Genomic DNA, 26569 nt, shown 5'->3' on the forward strand with positions numbered 1-26569 from the left:
TCTGTGAAGTGTCTTTGGGAATCTTGAAAGATGCTGTATAAATGTGACGGGTTAATTAAATGAATAAAGCTTCACTCTATACCTTTTTGGTTGGGGGTTGAACTCCAGTCTTCCTCCATGAAGACTTTATTAATATACCTGGATTGTTCCTGTCTTACTCTGAACAGGGTCACCTCTCCTCAGATCTGACGTGTCTAGCCGCGCCCCCCGTAAGACGCTCCCAGGCCCGTGTCAGATGGTCCACTTTGGACTACTACAAAGGGACAGGACTGATCACTTTATGCATCACTTTATGCATCACTTTATGCATCACTTTATGCATCACTTTACACCCTGTGCCGGCCCTATGGAAACAAGGCTTCAGTGGAACTTTAAATTATGATTTTTTCCAAAGGGATTTTGTGTTGTATGTACACAAAATCACATCACATCTTTTTATGTATTTTAATCTTTTTTTAAACAGTGCATTATTCATTGTAAAAAAAGAAAAGGTGAAGTGGTAAGCACAAGTGTGTCATCGTCTGTGTCAACAGGAGCGGCCCCGCCTCATGCCCAAAGCGGCTCAGATGTCGTCACGGTGATGCACTGCGCTGTGTGTTGTTGTGTTGATGTCACAGTAAACACTATTAGTCGCAAAAGCCTCAGGTCAGATTAAAGCGGGAGAAAGGCCATATAAGGAGTTTACAGGAGGAAGTGCACTCCTTGTATGGTCGACGAGGCTGAGGCGGTTAAGTCATGTCCTCAAACGACACTTTGCTATTTTAACTGTCAAGAACGATCGTGTAGGTAAATGAGTTTAAAGGGTTTGTGTTACTCTACCTTCTGATCTCTGTTCTAATGTTTCCTCATCACAAACAGACACACTGGAAGTTTGTTTTCTTTCATTCACATGTTTAACACACAAACCCTGCACATTTAGGCTGAGTTCTTCTCTCAAACTGAAAACACTCTTCCACCTTGTGATGTCACGTGGTAATACAGGAAGTGCTACACTGTGTTTTTAAACTCCACACACATTCACTACAATCATTTGGATCATTTCAGTTCTGGAATTGCCAAACTCTACTGAAATAAAGATAAAAGGAGCTGTTCACTTGAAACCTACCACTTCGTGACATCACAAGGTGGAAGAGAGCGTTTTGAGCTTTGGAGATGCAGACAGACTAATAATAAAGAATTACTCAAACATGTGTGAATGAAACAAGACTCCAGGTATTTTTTCATGAGGTAAAAACATGGCTTAAAGTTCACAAGGATCCATTTGGAGTAAAACAGGACCTTGTTTTTATAGTTATAACTTTGTTTGGTGGGATAGCACCTGTTGTGAATATTCATCATAGTTTTACATTAGTTAGGAGGCTGTTGTGAAGAAAATAGGGATCAAGAATCTCGGATTTCCGGTCATTGCGCAATGCATACTGGGAAGGATTTTCCAAAAAAAGTGAGCATCAAACCGCCATGTTTGTTTTCCCAGTGGGATGTGTCTATTGACAAAGTCGATCTTTTCAAGTCTTTGGAACCATATCACTTTTGTTTCTGGTTCTGATATTGTCATATTTTAGTTTTGGGATTCGGACATCGTCGTAATTGTGTGGTTGTTGGATCCTAACAGAGGAAAATGGCTCAAGAAATTTGTTTGCGAACTCCATAAATGCAAAAGGGAATCAGATGTGTGTGACTGCAAACCTCTGTTCAAACTGTTTCTCTTCCCAACGGAATTGAAAAATAGTGAAAGGTGAAGGCGATGGACAGGATTGATCCACAGGAAGAACCAAAAAGGAAACCTTTGACTGCCTAAATCATCCTGAGTTTGCAGTGAACATTTTGTATGTGGAGCAACATCAAAGCAAAACCCTGATCCCTCACTTCACCTCGGTTATGAATTTAAAAAGTCAACGCCAAAGCGAAAGGCACCAACTGTTCACCAAGAAACACCTTCCACTGCAAAGAGACCAAAATGTGATGTTGCTGTAAAACCACAAGAACAAGAAAGTGCAGCTCAGTCTGTTTGTCTTCTGCACCTCTCACTTAACAAACAGGATCCCGCTTTGTTGGTGCTCCACATACATAATGTTCGCTGCAAACTCGGGATGATTTAGTCAAATATTTCCTTTTTGGTCCTTCCTGTGGATCAGTCCTGCCCATCACCTTCACCTTTCACTATTTTTCAATTCCGTTGGGAAGAGAAACAGTTTGAACAGAGGTTTGCAGCCACACACATCTGATTCCCTTTTGCATTTACGGAGTTCGCAAACAAATTTCTCGAGCCGTTTTCCGCTGTTAGGATCCAACAACCACACAATTACGATGTCCGAATCCCAAAACTAAAATATGACAATATCAGAACCAGAAACAAAAGTGATATGGTTCAAAAAACTAGAAAAGATCGACTTTGTCAATAGACGCATCCCACTGGGAAAACAAACATGGCGGTTTCATGCTCACTTTTTTGGAAAATCCTCCCCAGTATGCAATGCACAATGACCGGAAGTCAGAAATTCTTGATGCATGCACTTAAAAAAATCACAATTCCATATTTTTCCCAAATCGTTCAGCCCTCAATCCCAGCACTATCAAACAGAGAGACCTGAAGAGTGCTGTATATGTATTTGATGTAAATATTCTTCTCAGATACACATACTGAAGGTTGTAAAATGCTCGTCCGTGTCCCTCCGCGCACTCTCTCCTTCTCCTCCGGTGAACAGGGAGGCGTGGGCGGGCTCTGGTGCTCAGTGACAGAAGACTATTTGCAGCTGGCACAGTGGTTTTCTCGTGTGCCATTGGGAGTCTTTGTCTGGGAGCTTGAATACTAATATGTCCACACCTGCTCCACGCTCCAGCACGGCCCAAATACACAGCGAGAAATACTGCAAGGAGTTAGTGCTAAAGGCTAATGAGGCTGTCAATACTGTACTGGAACTCTGACAGGGAGAGGAAGACACAAACCACTTGTTTCTAAGTCCATTCTATGCTATTATGTGCAGGTAAAAATATACAAATGCTCTTCTAAAAAATACACAGTTTCATTTGTTTGACAATGGCCAAGACAAGAAGTTAAATCCCAAAGTACACTGCAGTTAAAGCATGTTTTTTTTTTTTTTATTATTTTGGATGTTTTCATTGCACTGAACACTTTTAAAAACATGCATTCTTCCTCTATCTGGGCTTGCATCTCCACAAAACCGGAGGAGGGCCCGCTCTTGCTTGTTTCCATGGAAATGCTATAACTTTGGCTATAATATTCCAAAGTACGGCATCTCCACAGAGAAGGTTCTGACGGTTCTAACCTTCTAAATCCGTGTGTCATTCGTTCATTCATTTTTCAAAATAAAACCAAAATAAGAAACTAAAAAAAACAACAACAATTTTCTTCATTATTTGTCTCCAATACCAAAATGAAAAAACGGATAATGATTCATTTTTTGAGTTTTCAATTTTGTGTTTAAGTGAATAATGAAGAAAGCAGATAACGGCCGTGTCCCTGTTTCCGTGACTTAAACTGCGATGGTGGACTGAACCAGAACTGAATCTGGACTGAATCAGGACTAAAACAGGACTAGAACAGGACTAAAACAGGACTAAAAAAAGGACTAAAACAGGATTAAAACAGGACTAAAACAGGACTAAAACAGGACTAAAGCAGGACTAAAAAAGGACTAAAAAACAGGACTAGACCAGGACTAAAACAGGACCAGAAAAGAATTGAGTGTCGGGACAGGCCCGAGACCAGATTAGGACCAGACCAGGACTGAGACTGGGACCAGACCAGGACCAGACCGGGACCAGGACAGAGACCGAGACTGGGACCTGATTTAGTCTTGGTTCAGTTCTGGTTTAAACATGGTTTAGACCTGGTTCCTGGTGTAGTTTTCCTGTAGTCCTGGTCTCAGTCCTGGTCTCAGTCCTGGTCTCAGTCCTGGTCTCAGTCCTGGTCTCAGTCCTGGTCTCAGTCCTGGTCTCAGTCCCAGTCTGGTCCTGGTCTCAGTTCTGGTTCTGTCCGGCATCACAATTTAAGTGATGGAAATAAGAAACGGCCGTTATCCGTTTTTTCCATTATTCACTTAAACACAAAATTGAAAAGTCAAAAAATGAATCGTTATCCGTTTTTTTATTTTTATTTTTTTTTTTTTTTGCGTTTTTTTTTTTTTTTTGGTTTTATTTTGAAAAACGAATGAACGAATGACACACAGATTCTTCTAGTTCTACGCAATCATGCTGGTGACGTGCTGAAAGTTCCATTGTGTTGCTTTAAAAGACATTTATCGTATGGAGGGATGCTGACGTGTTTTGATCGTGGCAATGTTCTGCCAATAATTCAACAATAAGTGGTCATTTCAGGGCTGATTTGTTCATCCTTGAAGAGCACCTGCATTTTGAATAGTTTCTCTTAGACTTTTGACCCAGAGAAGTATTCGTGCTCTATCACCTGTCGCACTTGTCACTCACCTGTCCTCTACTTCTTCTATTGTATATGTAGTGTTGTTAACTAGTCAATGAGCAATAAATTGTCTTAAAGGTTAGAGTAGTATTTTCAGCCTATCACTCTGGCCTCGCAGTAAGAACTTCTGGATTTGAGTCCCAGGCAGCCGGGTTCCTTCAGTCAGGTAAGGTATTCCTAAACCAAAGAAGCCTCGAGATCTGGAGATGAACTGTGGCAGCAGCTCTGACACATCAGTCAAATCAAGTAAACAATTTCCCTATAGAGGCTTTGCACTGTCACGTGACAACTATAGCAACGGTACCTACGCCACCATGACACCGGACACACTATGTCATTGACTTCAGCAGCATCGGAGAAACATGGGCAGGTTTTGCTGTGTATTTGGATGTTCTAGATGCTCGAATAAAACGATTCATTTCTTCACTGTTCCTCTAGAAATGACTCATCAGGAGCTCAAACAAGGGAATTATTGAAAAAAAAAAAAAAAAAAAACGGGAATTATGTCTAGAGAACATAAACCACGAAGAGATTTCCAATGGTACCATCAAGACACACTCACGTCACTTTCATCAAGGTATTTGCTATTTAAATTGTTTCATAGTTTATTTAATGAGAGAAGCACATTTACTGAACTAAAATGTAAAAAGAAAACATTTGCAGTGTGAGTGGCAGTAGAAACTGTATCTTCCAGCGCACATATAAACATGTCACTCGTCGTAGGACCCATGTTTTCTTTATTGTCTTGTTTATCCACAACTATGTCTTCTAGAATTGAATCACTTTTTGTGAGTGGATCTTTCTAACGTTCGCGAGGATCTTTTCATGGACGATTCTTTCGAGGTTCGGCTCACAGACTCTTCGACTCGTGCATCATGTTGATCATAGGAGCCCAGTGTGGGTTCGTTGAATCATAAACTAGTGCGGGTTTTCCTGGATAAATTAATGACATTTTAGTTCAGTAAATGTGCTTTTTTCATTAAATAAGCTATGAAACTATTTAAATAGCAAATACCTCGATGAAACTTCAGGTGTCTTGATGGTACAATAGGAAATCTCTTTGTGGTTTATTTTTTCGATAATTCCCTTGTTTGAGCTCCTGATGAGTAATTTCCAGAGGAACAGTGAAGAAACAAATCGTTTTATCCCGTTCAGAGCGTCTAGAACAACCAAATACACAACAAAACCTGCCCATGTTTCTCCGATGTTACTGAGGTCAATGACATAGTGTGCCCGGTGTCATGGCGGCGTAGGTACTGTTGCTATAGGGGTCACGTGACGGTGCAAAGCCTCTATAGAGATCTTCACTCTATCAATGAGATTAGTCAACCAACAACTTCTGTATTTGAACAGAGCCCCACTAAGAAAAAGAATGTCTCCCTGCTCCACCCTTTTCATTTCCAGCCAGTGTTCAGACTGTGAGGAGATGTATATGCTGATGATATGTGTGTATAGGTATATGTGCATGTATATGATATGTGTGTGTGTATGTATATATGTATGGAAGTATAAAAAAAAAACCCCAAAAAAACACCACTATTAACTACTAAACACATGCTATTCTTTAAAATTTTCTTTAACTTTAACTTTTATTTTGTACAATGATAAACAATAAACCTTTGTGCCTTCGTTAATGTTAGTATCAGTTTGTACGACCATAAACGAAAACAAATAATCCTTACATTCTTTCATTCTCATTGTAGTTTGTCTCACACGATCATAAGCACCTTTATTAACATCATTATTACTTTGTATGACCATAAACGGGGGAATATAATAGATATATATATATATATATATATATATATATATATATATATATATATATATATATATATAAACCTTGTATAGACTGTTGTGTTTTGGAAAATATGGAGCTCTGGAGTTGATGAATTGTGCATTGAGTTTTGTTTGTTTTAATTTATATTTTGTCTCTTATATGTGAAGTGTGTGGAGTTGTGAATGCAAATTTGTTGTGAAAAAAAGAAGTGTGTATAGGATGTATGTGTGCGCACTCACATTCTTGTTTGAAGGTGAAGTACTCAGTGAGGTGGCGGCACTCGTGATTCCCTCGCAGCAGGAACAGAGTGGTGGGGTGGTTGATCTTCAGAGACCAGAGGTAGAGCACACACTGCAGGAGGACAGGACACACTGTGAGTATCTCTATAATACAAGCATCATGAAGCCTCAGTCACTTTTTGGATATTCCTGAGTGGTTTTATATTCTGGCCAGTGCATGTTGTGTTACGATTCTCAAGCCAAACACAATCAAAAGGTTGCCAGTTCTTAAGGCTAAAACAGGTTAGAAATAAACCTGAAATGCCTCTCTCTGATCTGAATGTTCACTCCCAGCACCTGCACCAGTCATGAACCAGTGCGCAGCCTCTGCAGCTCAGGGAGGGAATTCTGCAGGTTCTGTATACTGTCGACTCAGAGAAAAGTGGTAAAACTTGAGTTTGTGTGCAAAATATACAGTTTAGGGCAGGACTGTCCAAACTTTTTTCACTGAGGGCTGAAACATTTGGAGCGGCCACAGACTACCACACCTTTAAAAAGTCTTTAAAACGTCTTGAAACACTCATTTTAGGTTTGTGTCACAGAGCAGAGTTTGAACACCCCTGGTTTGGGCAACCTGAGTGAAGACTGTATTACAATTAGGGATGGGCATTCGATGAAATTTTCTTAATCGATCGTCGAGAGAATTAACGATCGATTATAGATTAATCATTAACGTTTTTATATTAAAATGATCATCATTATTATTACTATCTGCACTACTAATCTGCATAAATAAATTTAACTTTACGACAAATAAACCGTAACCACTCTAGATCAGCCCGTTTATTATAATGTGTTTAATTCAGTTTTGTGCAACTCTCACCGAAACGAAACTTAAAACCACATCGCTAATTTACATAAACTAAGCAAAGATAAAACTACAGCTCTTGTGTCGCTGATGCGGTCAATTTCTGTCGGATTAAAAGACATGACTCAGTGAATACAGGTTAGTGTGACCAGATTTGCGTTTGTCAAAACCAGGACACCGTACGGGGGGAGGGAGGTGGGCACTCGTCATCGACACTGTGCGACTCTCTCCTGGTAAAGCTTTTTCCCACTGGACACAGAAACATATGTTCCTGCTTTATACACTGTGCACATGGACTCACACTTGTCCCGAACGCAACGGAAAGTGTGGAATTTCTTGTACAAGTCATCGTTAAATACACATTTGTGCTTCAGTACGTGGCAGGTGGACTGACTGTCTGTGTTTGTGTCTCGCTCCTTCTGAGTGCAGAGAGCTACATGTACGGACCTGTACGTTTGGTCACGCTACACACAGCAACCTACATTCGGTTTGTCGATTAAAATTTACGTAATCGATGAAATTCTTAATGATCAATTATCGATTAATCGACTAATCATGCCCATCCCTAATTACAATTAACTCAAGCACACTCACTACCTTAAATTATCCTGCTTAGTTTTGCATTTTTATACACATATTTACAATTGCAAGAATTGCCAGATAGAGGACACAGTTTGTCTTATTCTCAGTTTATGAACAGGCCTCATGTGAAAGCTCACAACCTCCAGAATTCCCTCCCTGAGCTTCAGAGGCTCAAGCCGGATACAAGCAGCCGAAATGAGTTTCCTCCGCAGGGTGGCTGGGTGCTCCCTTAGAGATAGAGTGAGGAGCTCGGAGTAGAGCTGCTGCTCAGAGCAGAGAGGAGCTCAGAGGAGCAGTTGAGGTGGCTCAGGCATCTGGGCGCCTCCCTCGGGAGATGTTCCGGGCATGTCCTACTGGGAGGAGACCCCAGGGTCCCCCAAGAGGAGCTGGAGGAAGTATCTGGGGTGAAGGAAGTCGGGGAGTCCCTGCTCAGACTGCTGTCCCCGCGACCCAGCCTTGGATAAGCAGAAGAAAATGGATGGACGGAGCTGTAGAGGCTGCACTAGCACTGATTCATGACTGGTGCAGGTGCTGGGGTTTAGGTATAGAGGCATTTTAGGTTTAAACCAACAGGATTTATTCATAACAGCTGGTAACTCGAAGGAAAGTCATGTGAGGCTAATAATCCAAAACATGTCCAATGTTTTCAGCATGACAGCATTAGAGTAAAAACAATATTGTATTTGAACATGTGCACCTCATATCAGGAGAAACAGATATGTCATGTTTATGAAAATTTGAAATAGAAAATCTACTATTGAACTAATGCATTTCGTAGAGGTCTAACCAGAGTTTGATCTTTCTCACCAGGCCGTTAGATCTCCATGAATATTGTTGCTTATAGACGACATTATAGTACATAAATAACTTGTGCTTTGCTTATTGTGACCATTCACTTTGATTTGGATAATCATTCATCTGTAACATGAACACTTGAACACATGAAAACGCAGCCACAGTCTGTGCCATGATTAAAACAAATGGTGTTGTGTCATTTGGAGCCCCCTTTCTATAAATAAAATCTGTTCTATGAGCTTCATACAGAGCTGTTGTTCCCACGGCAACAGCAGATGGATTGGTATATATGGGAGTCGCTATAGACCGCAGTCACACGGGGTCACGGCGAACGCAGCTCTGCCACAAATATGTAACGTCAAGTGCACACGCGTCATTGTGAGGGATCGTGCACGAGGAGCGAGGCCTGGAGCGGAGACGACACGGACACTGGACTTTTGGATACAATGGGCTCACGTGACGTCACAACACTCCAAAGGTTTTATTGATTTTATTTGACTGTGATGGAAAAATAAAGGTATGGCGGCACAATAAAGCCCATTTTAAAGGTACAGTGTGTAACATTTCTGGGGGAGAGGCTGTCAACTAGTTTAATTGTCTCCATGGAGATACTGTTGCATCACCCAACATGTTCATACGTTTACTATAATTAATTACACATCTATTTGTTGCTAAAAAAAATCATCGAAACACACGTCTTCTATGCGTGAATGGTCCACCTCCCCACAGAACTGACCTGTAACTTGACCTAATGGTGTCAGCTGCTTTAATTTAAGTTTAATGCCATACTGTGGAACATTCCTGGCAATGCTATGATACTGTATCTTCACAGAAACAAGCAGGAGGCAGACCTTCTACGAGAAAAGTTACACAAAGCGCCTTTAAGAAATCGTGAAAAGACTTTAATTACATTTGTACAGATATTTAATTATAATTACAAGAATCTGCTTTGCAAGTAAGAAAGTCAGGAGTAAACTTCTTTCATAATAATCCTCCTTAACGATTTTGCAATTCTTGATTATTAAAAATGTAAATTAATCGAATTAAGAGTTACAACACTTTTAAAAAAATATTATTATTTTTAGGAATGGCATATACACTACCGGTCAGAAGTTTTAGAACATCACACTTTTTCCAGTTTTTTACTGTTTACTGTTGATATTCTAAACTTTTGATTGATGTGTGTGTTCACCTTTGGCAGATATAACAGCTGAACACACTCGTGGCTCGTTCTTTTTACAACAAAATCAAATATTCTTCAGAAAGTTCTTCCCAAGACCCTGTTTACCCTGAAATAAAACCACGTATCACCGTATCACCGTATCGGAAACGATCTGCATCCACACACGTCGTTTCTGTGTCCGCAATCCTTCCCTGTCCACACAGCTTGGAGCATATGTGTTTACATTTTACAGAAACAACTTAAAACCACATGGCTCATTTGCATAAACTGAGTGTTCAAAAAACAGCTTGTTATTGTGCCCTGATGCGGTTCAGCTTCTATCGGACTAAAGGACATGCACCACGAAGTAATTCACCACCAAAACACAAAGAGGCTAGAATATATATTCATATATACGGTCTGTGTGTTTAACCTGCAGATGTATAATCTCTGAAAAGTTTCACATGAACCATCTTCAACATGATAGAAACACAGAACAGACTCACCATCGCAGAACATCCCTCTGTCACAGAAAGAACACTCATATTCCACTGAGTCATGTCCTTTAGTCCGACAGAAGCTGAACCGCATCAGCGCACAATAGAGAGCTGTTTTTTTGAGCGCTTAGTTTATGCAAATTAGCCATGTGGTTTTAAGTTTCGTTTCTGTAAACTGTAAACAAATATGCTCAAAGCTGTGTGGATAGGGAAGGCTTGCAGACACAGAAATGACGTGTGTGGGCGCAGATTGTTTCCGATACGGTGATACGCGGATTTGTTTCAGTGTAAATGGGGTCCAAATGCAGTTTATCTTTTATAACGTTTGACTCTAATACTGTAGTACTCAAAATCTCATTTATTCTTTCTTTCTTTTTCTTGTACAGTAACAAAATCGAGTGGCTTCTACTTCTTCACACTATGCGGTCGGTAGGTACACAAAGACTAATCACATCAGATTGATAAAAGAACATGAATATATGATAATAAGTCTTCTTTTTCTCTACAAGTTTAATTTTGACACCACATGAAAAAATAATAATAATAATATAATAATAATAAAGTTGTTCTGATTTATGCATTTTACTTCATCAAGACCATTTGGCTCTAACACTTAAGTCCTCAAAATCTCATTCAAATCTTTATTTTTTGAGTGTACTTTATGCAATATTGATAAGTACACAAAGGCAGTATCAGTACTAACAGTATCAGATCTGATAAAAGAACAACACTACCGATAACGCCAATAGCAGATTTACCATCTAGACATGGGGTGAGATACAATTTCCACAAAACGAGACCAGATACGAGACTGGTATATACATTTCACGATTCAGTTTCCAATTTTGGCCTTATGTATTTGATTTCATATTTTTGTTTCCATTCTAGTTCTGCTTTTCAGAAATGTAAGAGATGTGACCAACCCGTAACCTTTTTGCCCAATCCAAATATAAACACTTGGAAAGAAATCTCACCAGATCATTTTTCTCATGTGTGCATGATCTTGTGGCAGTTTTGTCTCATGAGATCTTGTCCCATCCCTAAAAATAATGATCTTTTTTTTAAAAATGTTTGTAGTGCTTAATAGATTAATTTGTGTTTTAAATAATCGAGATTTTTAAAAATTGCTAAATCGTGAATCAGAATTATTACGAAACAAGATAACTCCTGTCTTTCTTAGTTGCAAAACAGATTATTATGCAATTGCAGTTAGATATCTGTACAAATTCAACTCACAGAAGTTCACAATTTCTTAAAGGTGCATTGTGTAACTTTTCTGGCGTCCGTCAAATGCTTTTCTCTATAGAGATGTTATTGCTTTGTCTGGAATGTTTCAGAGTATGGCATTAAACCTTTCTATTTTCATGGAGACCAAACCAGACCAAGTTAGAGGTCCAATCACAGTCTGAATGTCTGTTTTTCTTGGTATTAAGCTTTATAAACCACTTGCAATTCAATACCATATTTTTCGGACTATAAGTCGCATTTTTTCATGGTTTGGGTGTTTCCTGCAACTTATACTCTAGTGCGACTTATATATTAAAATTTTCCGACTGGCAATCACGAGAGGCTCTAGACTTGTGTGTCAGTTTTCTGCGCATGTCTCCTGCAGAAAGAGCCTCTGTCCTGCTGCCAGTAGAGAAATATTCAGCCAAAAACAGTAATCAAGCAATAGAAAGAAAGTTTGGAGTGAGAGACAAACATGACACCAGGAGGATGCACCATGAAACTTTCCTGAAGTCACTGGATGGATGGACAAAGTCTGGACTTCAGTGACACCGAAACCATCCTGTTGAGATTCAGAAAGGCCCGAATAATTCTAACTGGAACTGATGCTGAGTCTGACGACAGCGACACAGAAGAGGAAGCGACGCTCTGTTTACCTCCAGAGGTCATGGAGTTGTTCAGAAAAGACACCGAAGATGAAGAATTGAATGGATTTAGTGATTTGGAGTGAGATGGAGAGTTTGGTAAACTTGTTCTGTTCTGTTGTTTATGTTATAGTTTATCTGAAGAACTGTTCATATGTGACGATAACAGTCTGTTGTTCTCTCTTCTATTGTTGTTACTAGAACTTGACTTTCAACAGGAAATGTCGGTTTGATCCTGATAAATTTCCCCCAAAAAGTGCAACTTATAGTCCAATGCGATTTATACATGTTTTTTCTTTTTCATTACACATTTTTTGGCTGGTGTGACTTACACTCCGGAGTGACTTATAGTCCAAAAAATATGGTAAATGTAAAGTACAGCTGTTTAAAGTCACACTGTGGAACATCCCAGGCAGAGCAATGACATATCCACAGCAACAAGCAGGTGACGGACCCTCCACCACACAGGTTACACAACGCACCTTCAAATAAGAGCATGTGATCAGAATGAAAACAAAGATTTTTTGCCCATATCGCCCTGCCCTCGTTTTTTGCATATCTTCGAATGATGATAACAACAATGGTCCACCTCCCTCGTAAAAGCTCCAAAGGTATAAGCGACTAAATAACTGACTTTTCGTGCCTGTAGCGTGGTGAATAGAATGAGCGAATAAGATAAAAACAGCACCATTTTCTCTCTGATTTTAATTCAAAGCTCTCGAGATGAGCCCTGGCCGCTGTCCTCTCCGCTCCGGCCTCTCTCATATGCAGATCACATGTATTGTATGTAAATGTCCTCCCCCTCCGGCTCAGATCAAAGCGAATTAGAATAAACACGTCACATTAAATGGAGCCATCACGCGCTTCGAGGTTTAGACTTTGGCAAATTGCTCGTCTGGTGAAAATGATGAAAACGCTGCTTCAAAAGGCGGCGGCGGTGGCTGTTGGCGTTGCCCGGGTAACGCCGCGGGCTCAGGGCTTTACCAGGAATGGCACTGTCAGTCAGAGACACAATAAGCACGCAGCATCGCCGTCAACGCTGCAGCACACGCAGCATTATGAAGCCAACGCGGACGTTTACCTAAAGGCAGGGCGAGCGGATGTCCCCGTTTACTCGGGACAGTCCCAGTTTTGAGCCCTGTGTCCCCTGTCCCAGCAGATTTCTACAAAACCACTGATTTGTCCCAGTTTTATACAAGAAATGTTCCTATTTTTGACCAATCTGATCCCTGACAACAGTAAAAAGAGGCATAAACTGTCATTTGTTTCAGTAAAATACAAAAAAAATCTGATTAAAAATGACCAAAACACTAAAAAAATGTGACTATACTGACTCACATATTAGTCATAAATGGTTTTTGCATAACAATTTTCCTTAATTACGCACTCATTTCACAATTTTATGATTAACACCCACCGAAAAACGGGAATGTCCCAGTTTTTTATTTTGAAATTCTGGTCACCCTGTTTAAAGGTGCATTGTGTAATTTTTCTGGGACAGGGTCCGTTAAATGTGTACAGTCGTCCCTCACTATATCGCGGTTCACCTTTCGTGGTCTCGCTGTTTCGCAGATTTGTTTTTAGTGCAATTTTGCGTGCTTTTTTTCACAGTGTATGAACATGTATTGCCTTTCTCCCGCTGTGTCCTGATTGGCTGAGGGACTCCTGTCTCCTGTACAGTACAGATGTGTTCAGCTGCCAAATTTACATAAATGTTGGATCTCTCGCAGTGTGATTGTGAAGTTCTTGTATGTTTGCAAATTTTCTCGCCGACAAAACCCACAATGTCGATGTTCTGCACTGTCAAAGGCTCCTGCGGTCGCACCCAAAAGGCAGAGGAAGATGCCAACCATCACACAAAAAGTTGGACTTCTGGGAACGCTGAAAAAAGGCAGAAGTTATGCACTTGTAGCAGAGTCCTACATCAGGTTGGGTACCCGCAAAAAGTTGCAGAAACCAGGATTTAAGAGAGAAAACCGCGAGCCCACGCAGCAAGATGTCCACAAAGCGAGATGGAGTGACAGCTGCGTTTACCTTCATGAGGTGTAGAGCTGAGCTGGTCCTTTCCCCTGCAGTCACCTTTGAGCCCATCCCAACAGTGAGTCCTGTTTCAGTTCTGGTTTAGTGGTGGGTTACTGCTGTTTTAGTCCTGTTTGAGTCCTAGTTCAGTCCTGGAATCAGTCCTGGGTTAGTCCTGGTTTAGTTTTGGTTCAGTCTGTGGTGCAGACAGCACAAAGTTTGATATAATCTCGAGTTAATGGGCGAGTGTGGTGTTGTACTGTGCGGGTGCAGGTCTCCAAAAATGGAGCCGTGCAGCTCCATTATGGAATAAATGAATCTTCGGCTCGTTACATAAAGAACGAAAATAATAAAAGGACAACAGCAGCAATAAGTTTTAAGAAGGATGTAAAAAGGGTTGTAAGTGTCCTGTGTGAGAAAAGTGTATAAAGTTTGTGCTGAGGGGTTTTACACACTTTAAACAGATATAATAATTGTAAAATATAAAGTTGACGGATTTCACCTATCGCGGGTTATTTTTAGAACATAACCCCATCTCCATATCTCCATTTAGATGCTTTTCTTTGTCTGGAATGTTTCACAGTATGGCGTTAAACCTTTCTGTCTTCGTAGAATCCAAACCAGACAATGTTACAGGTCAGATCTGTGGAGAGGCGACCCCGCTCACAGTCAGTGTCTGTTTTTCTAGGTATTTTTGAGCTCTAAAACCACATGTAATTGGATAAATTGAAGGCAGAGGCAACTTTTTTTTTTATTACATTCTGTTACCATGGAAACTGCTGAACATTCCCACAATACAAATGCATTATAGAACACCCCCATCGTGATGTAACTGCAAATATCCACAAGGTAAGTGAGGAATGGAACTTTGGAGTTTGGACCACTGCAAACTGATTAAAAAATAGAAAATAAAACAGGCATGTAATTTAGAGTAGGGCTGTCGCAATAACCGCAAAAATGAATCACCACGGTACTAAGAGGTCCACCGTGATAACTGCATGTGACCAACGTGGCCTGACCCAGTGTCCTGCACAGGTCCATTTTCAGAGACCTGCACCCGCCCGGACTTGTTAACATTCAACCCGTCACCGCCCGTGCCCGTGATAACCCAGGACTAACCCAGGACTAACGTGCACCAGTGTAGACTGTCAGGTGACCGCAGACGAAAGGGCCGGCGTGTAGAGCTCCGCGCCACACAGAGGTAAGTGCGGCCGTCGATCGCGCTTTGTGGACACCTGCTCCTGGTTCTTTTGCTCTTGCGTCCGCAGGTACCTGAGCCGGAGCAGGACTCTGACCCGACCTGGTGCAGGGCTCTGACCCGACCTGGTGCAGGGCTCTGACCCAACCTGGCGCAGGGCTCTGGCATGACCTGGCGCAGGGCTCTGACCAGACCTGGCGCAGGGCTCTGACCCGACCTGGCGCAGGGCTCTGACCCAACCTGGCGCAGGGCTCTGGCATGACCTGGCGCAGGGCTCTGACCAGACCTGGCGCAGGGCTCTGACCAGACCTGGCGCAGGGCTCTGACCCGACCTGGGCAGGGCTCTGGAACCTGGCGCAGGCTCTGACCAGACCTGGCGCAGGGCTCTGACCAGACCTGGCGCAGGGCTCTGACCAGACCTGGCGCAGGGCTCTGACCAGACCTGGCGCAGGGCTCTGACCCGACCTGGCGCAGGGCCCTGATCCGACCTGGCGCAGGGCCCTGATCCGACCTGGCGCAGGGCCCTGACCCGACCTGGCGCAGGGCCCTGACCCGACCTGGCGCAGGGCCCTGGCATGACCTGGCGCATGGCTCTGGCATGACCTGGCGCAGGGCTCTGGCTTGACCTGGCGCATGGCTCTGGCATGACCTGGCGCAGGACTCTGACCCGAACTGGCGCAGGACTCTGACCCGAACTGGCGCAGGACTCTGACCCGAACTGGCGCAGGACTCTGACCCGAACTGGTGCAGGACTCGGACCTGACCTGGTGCAGGACTCGGAGGCGAACTGGTGCAGGACTCTGACCCGAGCTACCACAGTGAGACCTGGAGAGATGCAGCGCCACTTGTTCCAAAGCCAAATGTCACTTGTCCCGCACTACACACGCTATATCCACACGACAACCAAGGTACATGTGCATTTGAGCATCATCGGAGAGTTTTCAGTGCCGCTGGAAATATTATAACTCCGGGGGATGTGGGGTGGGGAAGGGGGTGCGATATCAGTGCGTACCACACTGTTGAGCTGCTATACTACACCACAGGAGAAATTCCCTAACCACAACAGCCCTAAGTTGAAATGAAATACAGGAATATAAGTTAGAAAAAAACAGGAATATAAGGCTACGTTCAGACTACAGGGTTTAATGCTCAATTTAGATTTTTTTGTGAAATCTTTTTTTTTTTTTTCAAGGTTGATCACATTTCCAGTTAAATGTGACTTGTATGTGATCTCCGATGTGAACTTTAAATGCCCCAAAAGTGTCCCGCATGTGCACTGGAGGACACGACGACGTCACACACAGCGAGTGTGCTCAGTGTTTACAGAAGTTGCCTAAACATGGATGCAGTATGGAGCACCTGATTTTAAAGTTATGTCGTATCAGAGCCAGAACACGTACACAAAACATGGGCACAAATATACTTCTTGTCATATGAAAATTGTGTCTGAATTCCGTGTGAGTGAAGCAGTGAAGCACATAACAATCCCACTACTCTTGGCTGCGACTCTGCACCCACACGTTCCTTTCTACAGACGTTGCTGCCACTGCCCCACAAAACACCATGGCCAAAAACCTCGTCCTTCACTCCTCCTTAAAACAAATAAGTTGTACATGTTCTGGCTTCGGTCCAGGTGCTTTAGGCGACTTCCGTAAACACATACACCGTAAACTGTGTCCTCCAATGCTCATGCGGCACACTTTCGGGCCGTTTAAAGTTCACACTGGAGATCACATACAAGTCACATTTAATTGGAAATGTGAACGACCTCACAAAAAAAAGCAGGTCATTCAGATCTGTCATTAAAAGATCAGATACAGGAGCATAGGAGGAACAAAATTGGATTTGGGTCACTTCAGGCTGCAGTCTGAACATTGCCTAAATTAGAGTACCGTATTTTCTGCACTCTCGGCGCGCTCTTAAGCCTCCAACCCCATCAAAAACGACTGCGTGCCCCACAATCTAAAGCGTCCTATACACGAATCCACTCGAGTGTCCCAGCACGACTTCTGTAAACTACAAAGCTGCACCATCCGCAGAACACACAAACACACACGGAGCAGACAGTGACCGCACAGCGAAAAACACCCACAGACAGACACACTCATCACTCCACACCGACGAGGAACGGAATGGAGGAACGAACCGAAAAAGCGAGTGCAATGTGCCACTTCTAGACACGACTGAACAACTGAGTCACTGCGAACACGCCGACAATCCGTTGGTCCCAGACACACCCTCCCTACACGCCACAACTGAACAAAGCCCAGAGTCACCGTGAACGTCACAAACAAACAAAACCACTCACCCATCACACTGTTGGGTTTCCTTTAAAGTCCGGTGCGGTTTATTTGTGAAAAAAGTTTGAAAATAGACCATTTAATGATATAATCCAGAGCGCCCTATAGTGCAGAAAATACAGTACCAATCAAATACAAAATACCTACGCCAAGGTGCCCCAAAGCAAACTGAAAATCCATTAAAAGCCAGAACAATGCATAGGTATTTTTGAGCTATAAAACCACCTGTAATTTGATAAATGTAAAGTACAGCTGTTTAATGCCATACTCTGGAACATTCCATGCCGAGCAACGACAATTCTACAGAAACAAGCAGATGATGATCCCTCCACCAGAAAAGTTACACAATTTTATTTCTATGCCATATTAGCTGCTAACCATCGCATATTTCGATCACCACATTACCTTGTATTGTTTTAAAAATGCTAGATTTGGCGAAAAGCTCTGAGTCCTCCCTTTGCTCTCCACGTTAAGTCACTCCCCCTTCAGAGCACTATCACAAGACTATCAGCACGCATCTCACTAATGGAACTACTGCACATCGCATCAGGTTTGTGAAGTCGTAGTGTACAGTAGAGCCCTGCGGGACCTGACGCAAAACAGTGCGGCGCGGGACACACTTTGAAAGCTCACTGCAGTCCCGCAAACTAAATATGAGTGTAAAGTCAAATATACAAATGATGAATGTATATTGTAATTATTTACGTCGCATTAATAAAAACATTTCCCGTAAGCTGCACCCGTCCCGACGGAGTCCCCGCCCCCCCCGTCCCGTACTGTCCCGCCGCACGGACTGTCCCCCGTCCCGTCCCGTACGTCGCGCGGACTGTCTCCCGTCCCATCCCGTAGGTCACGCGGGCTGCGCCACTAAACCAGAACTAAACCAGGACTAAACCAGGTCTAAAACCAAGACTAAAACAGGATTTATCCAGGTCTTAACCATGCCACTGGACCGCCCACCGCTCCTCCTCCCACACGCAGCCCAATTCCTTTCGCTTCTCCGTGTTTGATAGAACTTAAGAAAGCAAAGGTTCCCATCCTGCGGGACAAAATATCGCAGATGCTGGCGGAAGTGGGACTGAAAATTACAGTTCTTTGCGGGAGTTGTCGGGAGCGGGACTGCACAGTGCGGGAACGGGTGGGACCGGGACTGAAAATTCTGTCCCACGCAGACCTCTAGTGTACAGTTTTGTATCATGTTTTTGGATATTTATGGAGCATTGCACAGAATCTTACAGCTAAGCGTAAGGAGGGTTCGAATAGGGCCCGGGAGAGATCGCTAAATTACTCAAACATGCATGGATGACATCTAAAACTTCTTCAGGCATGTTTTTGATGAAGGAACAACGTTATAACATGGTAGAAAGGTTTAAAAAAAATAATCGCTTTTGCATAATGTGTCCACTTTGAGCGAGAGACTGCCACTGGTAATACAGATTCATAAAAAATGCATTATGTAACTAACCAGGTCAGAGTTGGGTCACGTTATTCATTCTTCGTCGTTATTGCTAAGTGTAAGCGACAGAACTGAGACAGACGCCTCGGGCTGGCGGTGTTGCTCAAGGACACAAGGACAGTATGGATGACCCACTAACCTGAATAACTCTACCAATTCTGCTGCAGCTCCTCCACTGCTCCACATCAGTATTTTTAGATTTACAAACACAGTTCTCACTCACGAAAAAACTAAAAAATAAAAAAAATATAGGGCTAAAATCGAATCGAACTGTAATTAAAAAATAGACGCAATAAACAAACCGCAAAGGTCGACATTTTTTAAAGGTGTAAACTTGTGTAACTGGAATGTTTCAGAGTATTCGTACTGAACCTTTGTATCTTCACAGAGACCAAACTAGACTGAGTTACAGGTCAGATCTGTGGAAAGGCGACCCCGCTCTATTATTTTTCCAGATGTGAAAAGATGATTATTACTTCAACTTGAAAGCACACTGCATAACATTTCTAGTGCTTTGTCTAGAATGTTCCACAGTATAGATTGAACTTATCTATCAAGCAAACTACCACACTAAGTACCATTACAATTCAGATCTGTGGAGAGTCACCCCTATACAGGCATCACGAATTTTGAACTTCCGGTCATTGTGCATTGCATACTGGGAAGGATTTTCCGAAAAAGTGTGCATCAAACTGTCATGTTTGTTTTCCCAGTGGGATGTGTCTATTGACAAAGTCGATCTTTTCTAGTCTTTTGAACCATATCACTTTTGTTTCTAGTTCTGATATTGTCATATTTTAGTTTTGGGATTATGACAATTGTGTAATTGTGTGGATGTTGGATACAGTGGAAAACGGCTCAGGCTTCAAAGTTTGTGAACTCCATAAATGCAAATGGGAATCAGATGTGTGTGGCTGCAAACCTCCGTTCAAACTGTTTTCCTTCCCAACGGAATTGAAAAATAGTGAAAGGTGAAGGCGATGGGCAGGATTGATCCACAGGAAGGACCAAAAACTGCCTAAGAAATCATCCCGAGTTTGCAGTGAACATTTTGTCTGTGGAGCACTCCACTTTGGTTACGAATTTAAAAAGTCAACGCCAAAGCGAAAGGCACCAACTGTTCACCAAGAAACACCTTCCACCGCAAAGAGACCAAGACGTGATGTTACTATAAAACCACAAGAACAAAGTGCAGCTCAGTCTGTTTGTCTTCTGCACCTCTCACTTAACAAATGAGATCCCTCTTTGTTGGTGCTCCACATACAAAATGTTCACTGCAAACTCGGGATGATTTAGGCAGTCAAAGGTTTCCTTTTTGGTCCTTCCTGTGGATCAATCCTGCCCATCGCCTTCACCTTTCACTATTTTTCAATTCCGTTGGGAAGGAAAACAGTTTGAACAGAGGTTTGAGTCACACACATCTGATTCCCTTTTGCATTTATGGAGTTCACAAACTTCCAAAGCCCATTTCTCGAGCCGTTTTCTGCTGTTAGGATCCAATAACCACAATTGCGATGTCCGAATCCCAAAACTAAAATATGACAATATCAGAAGCAGAAACAAAAGTGATATGGTTCAAAAGACCAGAAAAGATCGACTTTGACAATAGACACATCCCACTGGGAAAATAAACATGGCGGTTTGATGCAAATTTTTTTTCGGAAAATCCTTCCCAGTAGGCACTGCGCAATGACCAGAAGTCCGAAATTCGTGATGCATGTATTCACAGAAGGAATGACTGTATTTTTGATCAATAGAAACATAATGAATAAAAGCTAGATGGAAATGTTTAATGTCATACCATGGAACATTCCAGGAAAAGCAATAAAATCTCCATGGTGATAATCAGGTAGCTGACCCTCCACCAGAAAAGTTGTGCAGGGCACTTTTAAGAAGCGTGGGCCTTGCTATGGATTTTAAAAGCTAAATATCGGTAAATATCGGCCACAACAGCAGGCCAATTATCGAATACCCTAAAAGTCCATGTAAGCCAATCCCTAATGATTTCCTCAATCACCAATCAATCAAACTTTATTTATAGAGTGCATTTCATCCAACAAAAAGCAACACAAAACACATTTTCTTCTCAAACAACAAAATCTTCGGTCTTATTCTGCATCAAAAACAGCCTGTAGTTCTGATCTGTACAAACATGTTCTGAAATGTGACTCTGGTTTGCATTTAAAATGTGAAGTTTCAACAGAATCCGCAAAGCTCGTCTGAAAACTCCCAGTTAGACATGTTTTCCAGAATTATTCAGCCCCATAAATACATTAGTAACTCTAAAACAGTTACGTTGAAAACGACATGAAATAAGTGCTTTTGTGGTCCCAGTGGCCCTCATTTGTTCTCAGTATAATAGAGCTCCCACAGAACGCTGTACTGGCCTGACCCTGGGCTAGACCTTTAAAGAGGGTCTTGTAAATCCACGCTGCCATTCGAAAACCTCGGTCTTATTTTTAACTGTTCCAATCAGTATGCATGAAATGTGCCCTTTGGAGTTGTCATTGAAATGGCCTGGGAGACAAGGAGCAGGGCAGCACAGCTTGTATTTCAGCTGAGACCTCCAGTTCAATCAGCAGTAAAAGGCAGAGAAGAGTGGCCCATTGCATGATTGTCATTGTTATTGATTGTCAAGATCGGATACTTGTAATAAAGTATTGCATTTTATGTTGAATTTTTTTGGTTTGGATTCATAATATAATTTTCTCAAAGATATGTGCTCAGATTTGCCTTTTTGTTGTTTTAAATTCAAGATTCAGTTCCCAGAGGAAATCTAAACATACCCAGAAGCATTCACATCGATTGACTTGAAAGATGACTGAAATATGATATGAACTGTTCCATATTGAATTTCTGTGAATGATACAGCAGGGACAATAACAATACATTCTGTGAAATACAAAACAAACGAACCAAGGCCACACTGGATAATTAAAGTGGGCGCCTCTGAAGGGAGCACATGCTTAGATTTGTTCAAAATGACTAGGAACAGCACACAGCGCTCTTAAAACACCATCTACACAGTTGAGTAATGAAACAGAGGAAGTCGAGTTTAGTTACACTTTAAAGGTGCACTCTGGAACTTTGGGACACAGTTCCCACAAGAACAGACAGAAGATTTTTGTAGCACACGATTAGGTCCTTAGTCCACAGAGATGTTGCTTTGAAAGAAATGTTTCACAGTATGGCATTAAACTTATCTAAATCTAAGACTGCGTTCAGACTGCAGCCTGAAGTGATCCAAATCCGATTTTTTGGCCCCTATGTAACCTGTATCTGGTCTTTTAATGACAGTCTCAAATGTGACCCAGGACACTTGGATATGTGCTCCTAAAACTCGATACATTTCCACTCTTTTGACATGCGACTTCAGTCTGAACGGCCAAGGCGCATTTATCCACCTACACGTTATCAACAAGCCACAAACGTCACTATTCTGCGCTGAAGTAGGCGAAAATTGTTAATGAACTCCGTGTCACTGAAGTGAAGCACATCACCACTCACCACTCTTGGCTACGTCTCCACATCCACACGTTCCTTTCAACAGACTGTCCCACAAAACACCACGGCCAAAAACCTCGTCCTTCTCCTTCTCAATTTCCTGCTTAAAACAAGTAAGTTGTTCATGTTCTGGCTCCGGTACGAGAGGAACTTTAAAATCTCCAGGTGTTCAATGCTGCGTCCATGTTTGGACAACTTCCGTAAACACAGAGCACGCTCACTGCGGTTGACGTCGTTGTGTCTCCAGTGCACATGTGGGACACTTTTGGACCGTTTAACGTTCACACTGGAGTCACATACAAGTAACATTTAATTGGAAATGTGAACGACCTCGTAAAAACATCAGATTTCACAAAAAAATCCGAATTGAGCATTAAGCCCTGCAGTCTGAACGTAGCCTAAGACAAGCAGGTGACATAACCAGGTTACAGGCCGGATCTGTGGAAAGAGGAGCGCCTGCTCACAGTAAGAATGCCTGTTTTTTTAGCTATATTTAGTGTTTGGTGCTATACTGTGGACCATTCCAGGTAAACATCTCCATGGAGACAAGCAGGCGGCAGACAGAAAAGACAAAGTAAGACAGAGTTTTACCTCAATACTGAAATATCCTCGATCGACGTAGTCTCCGAGGAACAGGTATCGAGTGTTACTGGGCGAGCCTCCCACTTCGAACAGCTTCATCAGGTCAAAGAACTGACCGTGTACGTCACCACAAACTGTGAACAGAAACACATTTTAGTAGTAAGAAGTTAATTTATTGAGCTCTCACTCTCACATTCATCAAGAGACAGAACATGATACGGGAGTGCAAAAATATTGAAATATTGTATTGTTTAATTTGATGATACAGTATTGTGGGCTGCTGTATCGATATCTCACCAAGAGTATGTTTAGTTATATTTTCCTGAATTATTTTGTGTAAGAGCTACAACTTAGATTACAAAGAGCTACTGTTTGAGTAAAATGGATATTTTTCATATTACCGAATTTTCCTGGCCATTAGTCGTAGTGTAGAACAATGAGATTATGCTGTTGCTTTTGTTTAGGTGTTCATGTGGGAATTGTCAGCTGATGCGGGGTTGAGGCGGTGGGCGGGGGAGGGGGGCAGGTGTGAAGCGCCTTGTACTACGTCAAACACGTCATAGGTGTATCTGCTGCGTCATCGTTGTAGCAGCTTTAGTTCGTTGTCACGTGGGAGGGTGGCAGAAATATGCTGCAATTTGTTAAAAAAAAAAACCCGCCAAATCAATCTAAAAACCACTCCGTTGACATATACAAGGCCCACACATCACTCTTAGAAGGTAGAAAGCTCTAAAAAGTAGATTTTGCATGAGATGGGCCTTTTAAGTCACTCTCAGGTTTTGTTGAAAAACTGGACCATGAAGGAGTGTGGAGAAGTGTGTTGTTTCATTCCATTATGTAGTTTTTTCTCAAGTTTTCTTAAAACTGTTTTGCCAGTGTTTGCTAATGTATGCACTGTGTCACCATGGGAACTGCTGAACATTCCACCATAGACATACATGCCACCCCTCCCCCAAGCTGATGTCAATGCAAAGTGTCAATATATGGGGGGAAAAATGGGTACAATGCCTTTAAAGGTGCATTGTGTAATTTTTCTGGTCTGTAAATGCTTTTCTCCATGGAGATGTTATTACTTTGTCTGGAATGTTTCACAGTATGGCATTAAACCTTTGTATCTAATTGGAGACCAAACCAAGTTACAGGTCAGATCTGTGGAGAGGCGACCCCGCTCACAGTCACAATGTCTGTTTTTCTAGGTATTTTTGAGCTCTAAAACCACCTGTAATTGAATAAATGTAAAGTAGAGCTGTTTAATGTCACACTGTGGAACATTCCAGGCAGAGACATGACACCTCTACAAAAACAAGCAGGCGACGGACCCCCAGCTAAAAAAGTTACACTGTGCACTTTTTACCATAACCGAGTGGAGTCCATTGTACCTGTGATGGGCGCCTCCACCTCCAGCATGCACTTCTCCTGACGCAGGATGTTGGCCCCGTCGTTGATGATCTTCAGGGCCACGTCCTCCTCCACGCGACCCTCCTTCACCAAATGGTTCCTCAGCATCTCCGCGTTGGGCTTCCCATTTTCGAACAGCTCCTTGACGGTCAGTTTATGTTGGGGCGGGTATGGCACAGCTGGGAAACAAATACAGAGTTAGTTAGAAGAAAAAAGACAAAAAAACAGACTAGACAATGAGCTCTGTAATTCTGCTCATCGATAATAACAAGTGTAGACCTGTCATCGACTAATTGACCATAGATTTATAAAGAAGTGGACTAGGGGAGTGTGGTGTTCCAGCCAAATAAAGCTCACTGAGGCTAGAAATGGGCTCTATTTACGCTTACGCCACAAAAAATGAATCTTTGGGCTTTGTTGGTGATAGTAACTCAAAATAGTTCAGTTTTCTTCATTTTCATCATTGTATTTTTTTTCTTTTTTCTTTTTATAAACTGCCTGTGAATTTGTCTAACTTAATAAAAAAAAAAAAAGAAAAAAAAAGATGTCATTGTTAGGGAAGGGCAAACTGAATTTTCTCCTCGCTACAAACTGAAGTGTTCTACAGATTAAAAATAATTGGGTAGTTTTTATTTAGATGAATTCCACTTTAATAGGTCGTTTATTTTATGTTTTACGATTTTAATAAAAGTGACTGTTAACTCACAGTGAGACACGGTGAGCCGAATTTGGAGTTGAGTTCCATATTTGGAAGTCTCACTGTGAGTATCATAGCAACCAAAGAGCCAATCAGGAGTCAAAGCTGGTGCCAACAATAACGGGAGTGACCTTGGGGAAAGAAGGATGATTTATCTGCTATTAATGTTCATATCTTTACAGATTTACAGATGAAATGGAGAAATAAAAACACCAGGATCACATAGAGCAGGTTAATACGAACATTTAAAGGCAAAAATGAGTCTGACAGCAGCAGTTACAGACAGAGAGACACAGTATTTCAATAGCGTGTGAACTGGAACCAGAGTCAGTGGAGCCCACTTCCAATTTGGAGCGTGGTGACTAGCAGGTTTAACTATGTCTGTACAGTTGGCGGGTGTGACAAAAGCATACTGCACTCAAAAGACTACCTTGCATGAGAGTTCTTGCAAAAACAACTATTTATGCAGAAAAAAGTACTATGAAAAAAATTATTTATATCGAGACAGATTAAACTTCATCAAATCATAAGGTTAGTCTGCCTTTTACATAAAAAAAAAAAAAGCGAGCATTTTTCAGTTAGTCACTGGCCACATTGACGAGATTGAAGAAGTTTGTTTTTATTCCAGATTAATTCTTCTGAATTAAATAGTTTTGAATTAAAATATTCTCCTTCGAGTTTACATGGAAATAATAATTCTGAATTGAGGTTAAAACTCGTCTTTATTTAATTCCGCTCAGGGTCTGGGGGTGGGGAAGGTTCTGATTGGACAGAGACACCAACGTATTTACATCGACGAGATGTAAAACACACACTTCAGCTGCTACCGGCTTTTCTGTCATCTCGGTTTGTCGTTACGACACGGACACAAACATGATCCAAACTTTTTCCGCAGTCGTTCTGATGATAATTGCACAGCAGCTGGAGAATTCTCTCATCACACTTTACGTCTGTCAGCTGAGGAGGAGAAGGGAAGAGTGTCGGAGAAGGAGGAAGAAGACAAAGTGAGTGTGAGGCTGCTCTACCTCAGCCCACTCCCACATCCTGCTCACAAATCCAAAGAGACGTGGAAGAAAGTCCTAAACCAGGACTGGTGGAGCCGGATTGTCTGGATCACGTCAGAAGGGCGACACAACGAGCATGAACTGAACCACCGACATTATTTTTAACAAGAATAAACGTGAAACATGATCCAGGAATAAAT

General features: G+C 42.0%; 1 protein-coding gene across 1 annotated transcript in view; it reads right to left on the minus strand.

Annotated features, from left to right (window-relative positions):
* Nucleotides 1–26569, minus strand: part of ppp3cca (protein phosphatase 3, catalytic subunit, gamma isozyme, a) — a 93952-nt gene that overhangs the window by 31321 nt on the left and 36062 nt on the right. Inside the window, exons 2-4 of the mRNA XM_055161587.1 lie at nt 24650–24847; nt 23280–23404; nt 6458–6569 (exon numbers count right to left, since the gene is read on the minus strand). Coding sequence (XP_055017562.1) covers nt 6458–6569; nt 23280–23404; nt 24650–24847 — 435 coding nt within the window. The remainder of the gene's footprint in view (nt 1–6457; nt 6570–23279; nt 23405–24649; nt 24848–26569) is intronic.

Source organism: Boleophthalmus pectinirostris, unplaced genomic scaffold (assembly GCF_026225935.1).
Source record: "Boleophthalmus pectinirostris isolate CB_2022bp ecotype Guang Dong unplaced genomic scaffold, ASM2622593v1 HiC_scaffold_4, whole genome shotgun sequence".
In the NCBI taxonomy this organism is placed as follows: Eukaryota; Metazoa; Chordata; class Actinopteri; order Gobiiformes; family Gobiidae; genus Boleophthalmus; species Boleophthalmus pectinirostris.